This window comes from Canis lupus, chromosome 18 (genome assembly GCF_003254725.2).
Source record: "Canis lupus dingo isolate Sandy chromosome 18, ASM325472v2, whole genome shotgun sequence".
NCBI classification, from domain to species: Eukaryota; Metazoa; Chordata; class Mammalia; order Carnivora; family Canidae; genus Canis; species Canis lupus.
The window spans coordinates 19,727,856-19,741,577 of record NC_064260.1 but is presented as its reverse complement, the minus strand read 5'-3'; the positions used below and the strand labels follow the sequence as shown (position 1 = coordinate 19,741,577).

The 13,722-nt window shown below is 36.6% G+C and overlaps 1 protein-coding gene across 1 annotated transcript in view; it reads right to left on the bottom strand.

Moving 5' to 3' along the window:
• The window catches only part of GNAI1 (G protein subunit alpha i1), an 80,496-nt gene that overhangs the window by 16,236 nt on the left and 50,538 nt on the right, over positions 1 to 13,722 (bottom strand). The window contains exons 2-4 of the mRNA XM_025449357.3: positions 12,242 to 12,284; positions 11,986 to 12,127; positions 2,650 to 2,807 (exon numbers count right to left, since the gene is read on the bottom strand). Of these exons, the coding sequence (XP_025305142.1) occupies positions 2,650 to 2,807; positions 11,986 to 12,127; positions 12,242 to 12,284 (343 nt within the window). The remainder of the gene's footprint in view (positions 1 to 2,649; positions 2,808 to 11,985; positions 12,128 to 12,241; positions 12,285 to 13,722) is intronic.

Below are 13,722 nucleotides of genomic sequence, written 5' to 3'. Positions count from 1 at the left end.
TTATCTTCTGAAACTGTTCCTTAGCCATTTAGAACAGATCTTACAAACAAAAGGAGCTCAATAAATATTTGATTTGTAGAGATGGAGTTGAAAAGCTATCGAAACACTGAATTAGTAATCAACAGTGTTTTAGACAGTTAAGTATATGTATGTGATATTGATACCAGAATTCATAGAGCATACCTGGAGTTATCTGCATTGTATTTATTGAACTTAAAATAATCTTATTATCACATTGCTGATAATCCCCTAGTACTCTGTGTTTTTAATTCCACATATATAATGATATACAGTATTGTAAAAAAAAAAATCTAATAAACACATGGCAATATTTTACGAATTGTCCCTCTGAAATAGTGTGTTAATCTTATTTAAAATGCACTTTGATTACTCCCATACATTTATTTGCTTAAAAATGCTACTCAATAGTCTCTAAAAATAATGCACATTCATATTTCAATAACACAAATTAATCCGGCATTGGGAAAAACTCCAATTATTTAAAATGATCATGAATTTCAAGTAAATTGGTAGTTAGATAGTCCCAGTGGGCAACTTGGCAACATCTCCCATCTCTAGCCCAAAACTCAGAAATCAAGAGGCTCTGTGACCACTATGGAGAAAAAGATTTCTAGGACTTCCTTCATTCTTGAAAAGTGGCTCCCTTGTTGCCATCGTGAAGTCAGAACTACTAGTAATGAAATACTGGGGAACCAAAATGACTTATTTTTCCAGTGCATACCCCGATACTTGAGCACACGGGACAAGTCTTGGTCATTAGACTGCAGTGGTCCAGGAAGTCCCATCATACAGGGAAAGTGACTTCAACCGATCATCTCTGAGAAGGACCCCTTAATTACTGCAAAAGCTCCCCTAGCTGGGCTCTACTCAGAGCAATCTTCTCAACATGAGTGATTCCCATTTAGCTCTTTCTGCAGGAGCTGGTGGTGCCAAAGCAAATAATATGGTCTAAGAATCGTGTTCTTCCTGTAAATCATTTTCTTCTAATTTCTCTTCGAGCTTCTGTAAAGTATGGTTTATTCATTCACTCATTATTAAACAAGAGCATAGCAAATGACAACTGTGTGTCATGGAGAAAGCACACAGGGTGAAAACAGACCGCACTGAATTTACAGTGTAGTGGCAGAGACAGAAAATCATTTCAACACAAATAAAAATTACCTCAAATGTAAATCTGTGAGTGCTCTGAAAGAAATATTTTGTATTTTAAGTATGTAAGACAGGGAGGCAAAGACCTAATCTGTGAGTCAAGGCATATATCCTAAGAAAAGATGACACCAGTTGGAGAGGGGAGCTACATATTCAGTAACATGTTACATATACATATAGAAAATACATACAAAATAATATGTATATATTATATAGCTTACATAGTCATAAAGCATTAGAAATACAGATTAGGGGTCGCCTGGGTGGCTCAGTGGTTGAGCCTTCAGCTCAGGGCGTGATCCCAGGGTTCTAGGATCAAGTTCCACATCGGGCTCCCTGCAGGGAGCCTGCTTCTAACCTCTGCCTCTGTCTCTGTCTCTCCAAAGAATAAATAAATGAAATCTTAAAAAAATATATATAGAATAGGAAATACTAATAAAAATTGGTATGGGTTACACAGTAAGGTGTATTTACTCCCTCACACTAAATCACAGAACAGAAACTGAGTATTCTTATGTGTAGCCAATGACCTGCTGAGTGATAATTGGGGAGAGCCGTAACCTATTTCTCACTGTGGTGAAATGGGTGTATTTACCTAGTCCTCTCTAGTAACCATCATCTTCTCTCTCACCCTCATTTGTGTCCCTGAACACCAGTAGCTGTCAAGAAAATGGAATAAAGTAAAAGGAGCACAGAGCACATGTATTAAGACCAGTTAATGCTACTCATATCTGACATTTTTGACTGTGTCTGCTAGATTATGGAAACAAACACTTGATTTTTTAATTTTTATTTATTTTTTTTACTGTAGCTAGATCACCAAGCAGAAAGCTCCCTGACCAGGTTTTGCTTTATGAACTCTCAGTGGCCACCACTTAGAAAATCAGGGCAGGTTTTTCTTACAAAATACTGTACTTAGCTATCTGTAAATGATATCTAATGCAACAGAGCACATACAATTGACAATTTTCAAGCGTAGAGATATTTTACTCAATGAGGAAACATCTTGGGATCACCATACACCCCTCTAAAAGAGGTACATCTCATGCAGGGTGCCTGTCACTGGACAAATAATTCTTCTCAGGCACTTTTAAGTTTAGTGAAAAGAACCAAATCAGCTCCCCTCCCCTTGGGCTGGCCCCACACAAACTTGAGATACGCTCAAATTCAGGGTGAACTTTGCAAAGTTCCAGTTTACTTTCTTGGAAATATGCTGCCAACAGTCTATTCTGAATGTTTCAATTAGAGTTACATAAGGGTGAGTCTCTTGAGACACCTCCGAACACAAAGGAAATAACAGCAATGCTATCTACAAACACACCAAAAAATCCAGAAAAGTTTTCAAATACTGTCATCCTGAATATCCTGAGTTTTACAAGAAATGTGTCAGCCAGTTCTGCAATAGCACTGACTTGGAGGTATATTTGACTTGCAAGAAATTATTCATGATAGTTTAGTTCTGAAGTCATGATTACTTACTATGCTGCAGAGTCATTAAGCTGGTACTCTCGGGATCTGTTGAAACAGGCTTGCACGCCACTATCTTTCCACAATCTCTTTATAACTCCAGCAAGTTCTGCAGTCATAAAACCTTCTTCAGCAGCTCCAGCAAGCACAAAGAGTTGGCGGGCATCATCCTGAACATTCAAAGACCATTTTTTTTTTAATAAGTAAAAAAGGGAGACATTACAGATTAAAAGTACAGAGGGAGGCATTCTAGATTACGAAAAGTGCAATCATGCATTTCCTTTGTTTTCATTGGGGTCATGGCTTTTAGTTCTCTGAAGCACCACTTAAAAAAATGGCTTAACCAAAAGAGCATAACCTTAAATCGCAGGTCTATGTTTTGTAATATTAGTAATAAGCGGTCAAGGCTCCAGGAAACTAGAAGAATGACTTACACCTACAGGTCATGAGGGGACACATTAACCAGCTATTTGCTATCACTGACGGTTTATTGTGCACTCATCAGTTTTACAAACAGAGAACTAATGTATGCCTTACCCCTCCCACCCAAAATGTTTCTAAGAAACACACTAACATTGCTAGAGATTATTTTAAGGGAGAATCTCATTAAATGTTGGCTTTCTGATATTCTCTATGGAAGCAAAAGAAATTCAGAGAGGGAGAAATCAATGTGGAATAAACGATAATAGCTTTACAGAATGATCTGAAATTTTCAGGAGACCTTAAGATGTGTATACATTAAAGCCAAGGGGCAGGAGGTGGGAGCAGGTGTTTGTTAATGCAGGCAGAGGATACAAACACAGCTATGAAGTAGAAATACTCATGATGCATATTGAAGACAGCATGCAAAATATTTTAAATGAAGGAATGATGCATATAAAGTTATTAAATTTTCCTTAAGTTTTGAGACTACAAATACTTATTCTGATCCATAGGTAACCAACCACAGTAGGTGAGCACTTCCAAAGGAGTTGTGACAAGGATGCAATTCTAAATTTTCTACTAGCCATATTTTTTTAAAAGATGAAATTAGTATAAAAAGACTTTATTTAACCTGTACATAAGATAGCCTTTTAATGTGTAATCAAGATAAAATTATTGAAACATTTCATATTTCTATTCATATTCAGTCTTCAAAATCTGGCATTTATTTTATATAGACAACACACCTCAATTCAGATTAGACACATTTCCAATACTCAATAACTATATGTGGGGAGTAGTTATAATGCTGCATAACACAATTCCAGTTTTCAGGTAAAAATACAGTTAATCCAAAAATAGGGGAGATGTGAAGTTGCTAACTTCACAGAGATTCTCTATAGCCAGAGACTTGTAGCTTTATGTTAACTGGGTGGACAATCCCTAATTTCTCTCAAGGGCATTTCCCCAAAGTATTAGAGTACATTTTTATAAAGTGATGGCAAACACAAGGAAGGTACACAGTAGAGAAGCACTTGGTGACACAGGATAGCAGAGTACTTGCTGACAGTATAAATTCATTTTGCTGCCAATTTGTGAATTTTTTTTTCCTCCCATAGAACCCACAGTGAAAAATAATTAAGTAACTCAGCATGGGAACCTTTTATTCAAGCATATGTTTCCCTTTTTAGTAAATTACAAGATAAATGCAATGTACGCAAGCAATGCATGTACAACAAGCCTTAATAAAAGCTAACATAATAGAGTTTTAAGTCATTCTTAGCACCATTTACCTAATTGCAGTAAACAACTATTCACTTTTCCAAATAACTACCTATATATGAGAAATTTTTAAATTTGGTCATTTTTATTAATTGAACATCAAACATAATTTTCTCCATCCATTTCAGATAAATATTTTTCAGAACACCTGGGTGGCTCAGTGGTTGAGCATTTGCCTTCAGCTCAGGTCACGGTCCCGGGGGTGTCCTGGAATCGAGTCCTGCATCAGGCTCCCTGCATGGAGCCTGCTTCTCCCTCTATGTCTCTGCCTCTCTCTCTGTCATGAATAAATAAATAAAATCTTAAAAAAAGAAAAAAAAAGTCTACTAAGTGAAAAATACTTTTCTAAGATTTATTTGAGAGAGAAAGAGAAAGATACAGCACGAGTGGGATAGGCAGGAAAGGGGAGAGAGAGAATCTCAAGCAGACTCTATGCTGAGTGCAGAGCCCCACGTGTGGCTTGATCCCAGGACCCTGAGATCATGACCATCAGCTGAAACCAATAGTCGATTGCTATCTGACTGTGCTACCCAGGCATCCCTTACTTAGGAGGTTTAATGAGCTTTCCTCATATTTATTCAATTTCAATAAAATTTCTTGGTAGAAAACACTAATGCCCTGTGGTATGGGTCATAAGATCACATTCTCTTCAAACTTTCTACAAAGAAGCCTGAAGAAAAAACATGAGAGACTTTGGAAAGTATATTTATAAACTATATTCTGTTGCATTCAAAAATGTCTTCTTCACAAAATGTAGTCTCTTTTTCTTTTTTTTTTTTTTTTGGTCTCTTTTTCTTAAGAGGCTAATTAAAATATTCACTTCCATGTCATTAGGAGGACATTCAGATGTCTGTAGATGAACTTTAAGGTAATAAATCTAAGCAGGAGTGTACTTTAGAAATTATTCTACCTATATTATTGTTTTGTATAAAAAGACCCTGGGGCACAGAGAGATGAGGCAACTCATTTAAAGTTTCACAGCTAATTGCTCACCCAATCACACAAATCAGCAAGGAGTCAGTAAACAGCCATTGCCCAAGACAAGACAAATGTTAAAACTGCAGAATGATAACAATGATCCTACCTGGCCATGGAACGAGATCTTTTCAAAATTTATGTAAAATAATGTTTCTTAAAACATTTAGAAAGCTAAACATAAGTGCATCAAAACAGTGTGACGTGGGGTAGAAAAATATTGGCATCACCAAAGACAATACTGAAGTTTAATCAGAAGGGACACAGCTTAGTAAAGCAGAACAGGTAGTCATTTATGTTGCTGAAAGAAGCGTTTGCCAGGCAATTTGTGAGTAGCAAGGAAAAATCCAGGAGTAGCCAAGTTAGTATGTTTTCAAACTACTACAAAAAAAATCAGATGATGGAGAAAATATAAGTTCCAGTTCACATAACTATGTGCTCTGGGAACTCAGAAAGGAATTATGAAATGCTTCGGTGTCAAGAGACATGTAATAGGGCCCCTTTTCCCACTGATGGTCAGGGAACACTTGGCATGCTTTATTTAGTGATTGTGCATTTTATTAAAAGTTGTCACCCACTCTATGAGAATTAGGAAGAGTCCTTCTGGGCTGGGGAAGGGAAGACAGGAACTGTGACAGCTGTCTTCTGACATATTAAGTAAGGATCATTAAAGGTAAGATAGGTATTTAGATGTAAGGCTTTTACGAATTCTTAAGGCAAAAAATACCAGATTTCAATTCCATATGAACAACACTTTTTAACAATTAAAGCCATCAAAAAAGGGGGGGGGGAGGAATCAAAGATTGAAGTGTTTAAGCAAAGGCCAGATGATTATTTATGGTAATACAGCAAACAGAATTCATGAATGAGATTAGAGATTTAAACAGAAAATATCAGAAAGTCCTCTATAATAGAAACTAAACAATATGATATAGGAGTCTTAAAAATAGGGACAACTCTAAATTTTTGGCCACAAGGATAATGTATTACTGTCATGATTGATACGTGTATGGAAATCTTTTGTTCCAGTGACTTAGCTCAATTTTTTCAGCAATAACATTAGTCAACAATACTGAATACCACATATGAGAAGTACTCATATACTTAATGTACCACATTTCTATAGGATACAATCACTCCTATAAATTTAAGATAACTATATTGCTTTTATCAAAGTTAGTATATCTTTGGGATGCAGGGTGGCTCAGCAGTTAATCATCTGCCTTCGGCCCAGGGCGTGATCCCAGGATCCAGGATTGAGTCCCGCATCGGGCTCCCTACGAGGAGCCTGCTTCTCCCTCTGCCTCTCTGTCTCTGCCTCTCTCTGGGTCTCTCCTGAATAAATAAGTAAATCTTAAAAAAAAGAAAAAGTTAGTATATCTTTAAGGAAATCCTAAGAATAGTGGAGTCACTACTCCATGGCTCATGGTGCCAATCCCAGATATTTCAAGAACTGCTTTGGGGGGCGTGCCGGAGTGGCTCTCAGGTCAGGATCTCAGAGTTGTGAGATCAAGCCCCACAGGGCTCTCTGTTCAGCAGGGAGTCTACTTGAGATTTTCTCTCTTCCTTTCCCTCTACCCCTCCCCACCCACTGACCCCCGCTCTTGCTCACACTCTCAAAAAATAAAGATCTTTAAAAAAAAAAAAAAAAAGACGCTGCTTTCAGAAATACATAAATGTAAAACATTTTTCCCCCTCAAAACACAAATGTAATCAAAGTTAAAATGACTGAGGCAAGAAAAGAGGAAGTCATTTTTCTTTTTTCCCATAGCAGTGCTTAACAGGGTTGGGGGGAACCTAAAAATAAAATAATCTAAGTTAATTTTAACTAAATTGCAGACAGCAAAATTTCTGACTAAATTGCAGTGAGCATGAGCTTCTCTGTATCAAGAAAGGAGATTACAATAAATAGACAAATATAAGTTTTATACATATATTTGACTCATAAATATGTGTTTATTTTTAAGCTAATAGAATAAATATTTCAGCGTTTTTTGGATAGATAATAGAACCTATGGTCAAAAGAGATATAAAAATATGTGCTACCTGATATATGAATTAAGGAAAATTAAAAAAAAATACTATGCTGGAAAGGTTAATTACATTTCAAATGAAGGCTAGTACCTACCACTTTGCCACATACATCAATCAGTATTTCTCAGAATCAAAAATAACATAATCCTATAACGATCTCTTAGTTCTCAAACATAAGCCAGAATACAAAACTAATTCAAACATTCATCTGGAAAAATAACAAGTAGAAATAAACTAGGAAGATTTTGACCAAGGATACTGGGGAAGGAGAGCTAAAATTCTCTGGTATTAAAAACCTAAATATGTAGAACCCTCTGGTATTAATGCAAATCAACAGGGGAAAAATTCCAAATCTGAACTTATATGACAAAGGTGGCAAGGTAAATTAGTAGGAAAAGATATGAATATTTAAAAAAATAACCCTACTAAATAATTAGATAGCCATCTGAAGAGGAAAAAAAAATAATGTAGATCTCTACTCCATGCATAACACAGTTTTGGAGTGATTAAAGAACAAATACAAGAATAATATTAAAATTCACTCCCCTAAAAAAACATTTAAAATGAATATTTAGTAAATCTTTGAGAGATTTTCTAAATTTAAACATAATAGAAGAAAGAACAGAGGAAGATTTAAAAAACAAAAACTGTACGAATAAAGGCAGTAGGGGATCCCTGGGTGGCTCAGGGGTTTAGTGCCTGCCTTTGGCCCAGGGCGTGATCCTGGAGCCCCAGGATCGAGTCCCACATTGGGCTCCCGGCATGGAGCCTAGCCTGCCTCTCCTTCCACCTGTGTCTCTGCCCCTCTCTCTCTCTATGTCTATCATGAATAATAAATAAATAAATAAATAAATAAATAAATAAATCTTTAAAAAAATAAAGGCAGTATGCAAAATATGAAAGAACATTTCTATTAGTGGACAAAGGGTTAATGTATTATGTACAAACAAGCAAATAGATCATCAACACACCAAGACTCCAAGAGGTAAATGAATCAGGCATAAAATTGGCCACAGACACAGAGTAAGAAAAATACAGTTATTAAAGATATGGAAAAGGTGCAATTATACTAAAATTGAAAATGCAAATTAAATTGAGATAAGATTTACTAATAAATTATCCAGTATTTTTTAATGTTCATCAGACTTCTAAAGTTGGCTACTCAGAGTGCTAAGAAAAGGCACTGAAGTAAACAGGACAGGAAGATAAATTGATGCAACTTTTCTCAAAGGCAATCTGGCAGTTCAGGCAGACAGACAGAAACTAACAAAATAAACTACAAAATTAGAGAAACAGAAAAGTGGCCTTTATGCAGGCTCATGCTAAGGCATGGGGAGAAAGGGAACTTGTTTCAATTCAAGACAAGGTTTTCTGCACCTTCTATCTTAAATTATTCCAAGTAAGTGCTTCCTAAAGTATACGTTACAAAGGATCAGTCCTGTTTTTTATTTTATTTACAATCGATTTCAAAACTATTAGTATTAGAAAAATTAAAGATTTATGTCACATTAAATATCAACCCATTTTCCTAAACTCTTAAGGTTAACATATAAATTACTCTGCCAATTGTTAGAAATCTAAATGTTTACCCTTAATTTCATCTTAGGTGCATGCTTGTGGAAAGACATGGATCCATGAGCCACACTTTGAGCAGCACTGTTTTAAAGGATGCAGTGCCTAAGACATGCTAATGGGCCTCTACATAATGTTTCTCTAACTTTACATTATAAGAAACAATGATTTATCATCCACAGATTGAGTACACTCATTCTGAGAGGGTTTTGAAAGGATATTCAGCACAAAATTTGGTTGCTTTATGCCATCCTTGAAAACAATTTTGTTTCCTGATTTTAAATAACTAATGGGTAATCTGCTTTGCAAATCTGGTAACTGTCAAATATGAAGCATTCCATAGCGAATTAGTCACCATCTCTAAAAATTTTACAGCTATTTAGTCAATTCTCATTAAATTAACCTACAGACTCAGGTGTAATTCCAGTCAAGATAACACCAGACTTTTTTTGTTTTGTTTCTACAGGGATGTGGGGCATTAAGTTGATTCTCAAATTCACCTGGAAGAGAAAATGCATAATCACCTTCACACTTTGGTAAAAGAACAATGGGATGAGTGTTCTTTCCCTACCAAATGCCAATTAACCCTATAAGGCAATAGGAACTAAAAGGATTCTGACAAGAATAGTAGTATAATAATTATAAATGGCAACAATACTAGCAACGAACTTTAATGAGCATCTATTATGACCAAAACATGTGAAAAGTGTTCAGTGTTCATTATGTCCTTATTCCTCATAACCCTCCTGGGGAAATATTATTTCCATATTATTATAATGAAAGAAACTTATAAAGGTTAAGAAATTCAATAAGTGATCTGGGAAAAAAACACATCAATGAGGGAAAAATGGAGCTCAGAAATACATTCGATTTGATGCTAAAGGCATGTCAATTGTTTCCATGTCACTGAGGAATGGAGTATTTAATAAATGTCCGTAAGGCAAGGGATGATCAGTTCATAAAATATACTTAGATCCCATCTACCAGGATACATAAATATATAACATTTCCAGGGGGGGGTGAAGTGATAAATCTTAACAATAACCCTATAAACATTCTAGAAAATTAAAAGTAGATTTAAAAATAATTATAAGCTGAGGAAAATCTAATAGGATACAAACTGAAGTCAGAATTGATTGCAAAAAGTTTAAGAATTCTAAAACAACACAGCTATTTCAAGTAAAAAATAAAAAGAAATATACTGAGTAAAAACATTTGCAAAATTTAAAGAAGGGTTAATATGCCTTCTATTTAAAGAGAATCAATGTGAAAAGAACAAGTAAATGAACAGAACTGAGTCAAGAATACTAGGAGCAATTCACAGAGGCAAAACAGAAAGACACAGATTTCCCACCTCAGTAACAATCAGGAAAATAAAAACTAAAAAAAGAAAAGACGACGGTATCTCTCAGGCATGAGATATTAAAAATTAAAGTGTTGATAATAATATCTAAGTTGGCGAGACTCTGGTAAACACCAATGCAGTTGTTAGAAATGATTATTCGCGCCTCTTTCTGAAAGCACATCTGTGGTTCCTATCAAAATTAAATACTTGGTTATCCTTCAACTCAGGGATAATATTTCCAAGAACTGGTACTTTAGGAATAGAAATATTTTCAGCCTTTGAATATACTGTCTCTTATTCGCAGAATGTTTTTTCCTTTTTTTTTTTTGTCTAGAAAACTCTTCCATGCATTTCAGCATCAAGTTCCAATGTCCCTTCGTCAGGTCCAGGTCATGTTTAGTTCACCTTTGTATTTCTCAGGACAATTCCAAAAGCCTGCAGGTATTTTAAAGCTTAAGTGGAGGCAACGCAACCCAAGACATGGGGCAGACCAACGAAAGCCAGGGGGAGTGCATGGAGACACCTGTGTGAAGGAGTTAGCAACGATGGCCAAGGCACACGGAAGGAAGGGTCGAAGGCGGGAGGCCAAGAGTTACGAGGCTACAGCTAGACAGTCTACACAGAGTGACTCAAACAAGCACTGAGTGAAACCCAGAGGACAAAGGAGGTCCCACGTGTAGACTTCAAAGTCTCAGAACACCAGTAAAAAGCAAATAAAAATGTCTACAAAAGTTTGTGGCAACAGAGCAGTTACTGCCACTCAATCCTGTCCTTCAGTCCTTGAGAGGAAAACAGAAAATAGAAAGATCCATAAAATACTGCCTGCACTGACCTTTAGCTGCCACCAAAAATAGGAGGCCACGTATGGAACCTTTCTAATAATCACATAAAACATCTAAATGCAGGATGGCATCCATGCATGAGAGGGTGAACGATCTAAACCACCGTAGCGGGGAATGGCCAAAAGTACAATCCGTAACAACTGCCTCTCCTCTAAGGGCTCCTCCTGTGTACGATTAAGAGCTCAAAAAGCATTTGTTGAATGAATCAACGATACATGAATCAATTAAAGATGAAAAAAGATTAAGGGCACAGCAGATAAGGCAGAAATGTCTGTAATCGATCCAATCTTGTTCCAGAAAAGATGGTTCAGAAGGATGTAATGAATTATTGAAAATAATCTATTATTTCCCCAATATATATTTTCTAATAATGCCTTCATTCATCCATTTTTCTCCTATTAAACCTCAAAGTTAAAAAAAAAAATTCTACTATACACCAAGAAGACAAAAAGCAGTTTAATCTCCTGCTTTTTAGGCTGGGCAGCAATACAAGTAATTAGATCACTGCAGCATTCCAAATTATAAAACGTATGATATTCTGAAGAGTCGGCATTAAACTCAGTAGTAAGTACTAGAATTCGTTATGAGATGCAGGAGTACCCAGTATCACATGTTGACATAGAAAATATTGCAATAGTTACTGAGGCATCCAAATCAGCTGATGGATAAGGAAATGAAGACAGGATGACCCAGTCCTCCGTATGCTTAGGTCATCACTTCTGAAGCTTCTGACTCACCTCACTCACTACCATCCTTTTGACTCCTTTTACAAAATGGTCTTAAGACCGCAGAGAAATCTCTGTTCTGTAGTCCGGCACTCCCGCGCCAGTTATTCTACTACTCATCAGGCCTATTCTAACGCACGTAACAACTCACCGCCCGAGCTGAGTCACCGAAATCTATCTTCAATCTCCCCATGGCCCTAATGATGGCGATGATGGACTGGATGGTGTTACTGTAGACCACTGCTTTGTACTGTTTACATTCCTCCTCCGAATAACCGGCTTCGTGGATAATTCTAAGGAGACAAAAAGAAAAAAAAAATAGCCAAAAAAACACCACCACTTACTTCCTTTGATGTAAAGGTCCACTTAAACATAAAAAATAAATTTAATGTTTTCAATCTACTTACTTCATTTGCTTCACAATTGTACTTTTCCCAGATTCACCAGCACCTAAAAAAACAACAACAAAAAATAAAATAAAGGATTTCTAACTTCATTACTTAGGCATATCCAACTCCCCAAAATAGGTACACTCATTGTGTGTGCACACACACACATACACACACACACACATTTTCTCTGTCTTGTCTTATAGCTAAATTTTTATTTATCTATTTATTTATTTTTAAGAATTATCTATTTATGATAGACATAGAGAGAGAGAATGAAAGAGAAAGAGGCAGAGACACAGGAGGAGGGAGAAGCAGGCTCCATGCCAGGAGCCCGACGTGGGACTCGATCCCGGGACTCCAGGATCGCGCCCTGGGCCAAAGGCAGGTGCTGAACTGCCGAGCCACCCAGGGATCCCCTAAATTTTGTTTAAATAAAAACAATCTTTTTGAAAAAGGATTTATTCATTTTAGAGAGAGAAAGATGGACTGTGTGTGAGTAGGCGGGAGGGGTGGGAGAGAATTCTCAAGCAGACTCCCTGCTCAGTGTGGAGCCTGACAGGAGGGCTCAATCCTAAAACCCAGGAGATCATGAACTGCACAAAAACCAAGAGCCAGATGCCCAACCAACTAAAGCACCCAGGTGTCCCTTTATCAAAACAATCTTTAATGGTTTCCAAACATAGAAAATTGTCAAAAATAAGGCCCATCTGTTTATTCACAATACTTAAATTCAATAAACTTAACTGAAAAAAAATGCTTTTATGGTTGTGTATTTTCTCTAAAGCATTAAAAAATTCAACCTTCTGTAACTTAAAGCACTATATAGAAGTTTTAGTCAAAATTTTGCTCCGCCTTGGAAGATACTCTGTTTGGTCAGTTATTCTAATTTTAATCTTTGCTTCTTCAGCTGAACGAAGTAGAGAGCAGTGGTGCCAAGCAGCCATCTAGCAATTAAAAAACAGTATATGTTACAACAGCTGGGTCTCCTGCGATGTATGCTCAATCACTATTATTAAACATGACACACAGCCAGCATAATTTGCTAGCACTGGGGATGCAATGGTGTGCAGGACAGAATTGTCTCCCCCATGTTCTTTTAGCTTCTCTGTCACTCGAGTCATAAACCCATTTTCAAAACCCTCCTTCACTCTCTCCATATGCAAGGTCTCTTCACAATCTGGGTCCCTAGCATTATCCCACCACAGCATAAAAAATATTACTAATCCTATGGCCCTTTATAAAGGTAGAGCACTCCTATCCTTCACATTTAACAGTAGCTGATATCTTTACATCACATTAATGTCAACTACTTGTCAGGCTCCTTCTGATTGTTAGATGCAGAGAACATCTGCGGGTAGGACACAAAATAAAGAAAATATGACAAGTCTATCATTTGCCTTCGTGTTATCTTTCTCTGGGGCTACAGAGCATAGAGGTGTTTAGCATGGTTTGAGAGGCTCAGCTAGGATTTTTTATTATCCAGACGCCGTATTCCC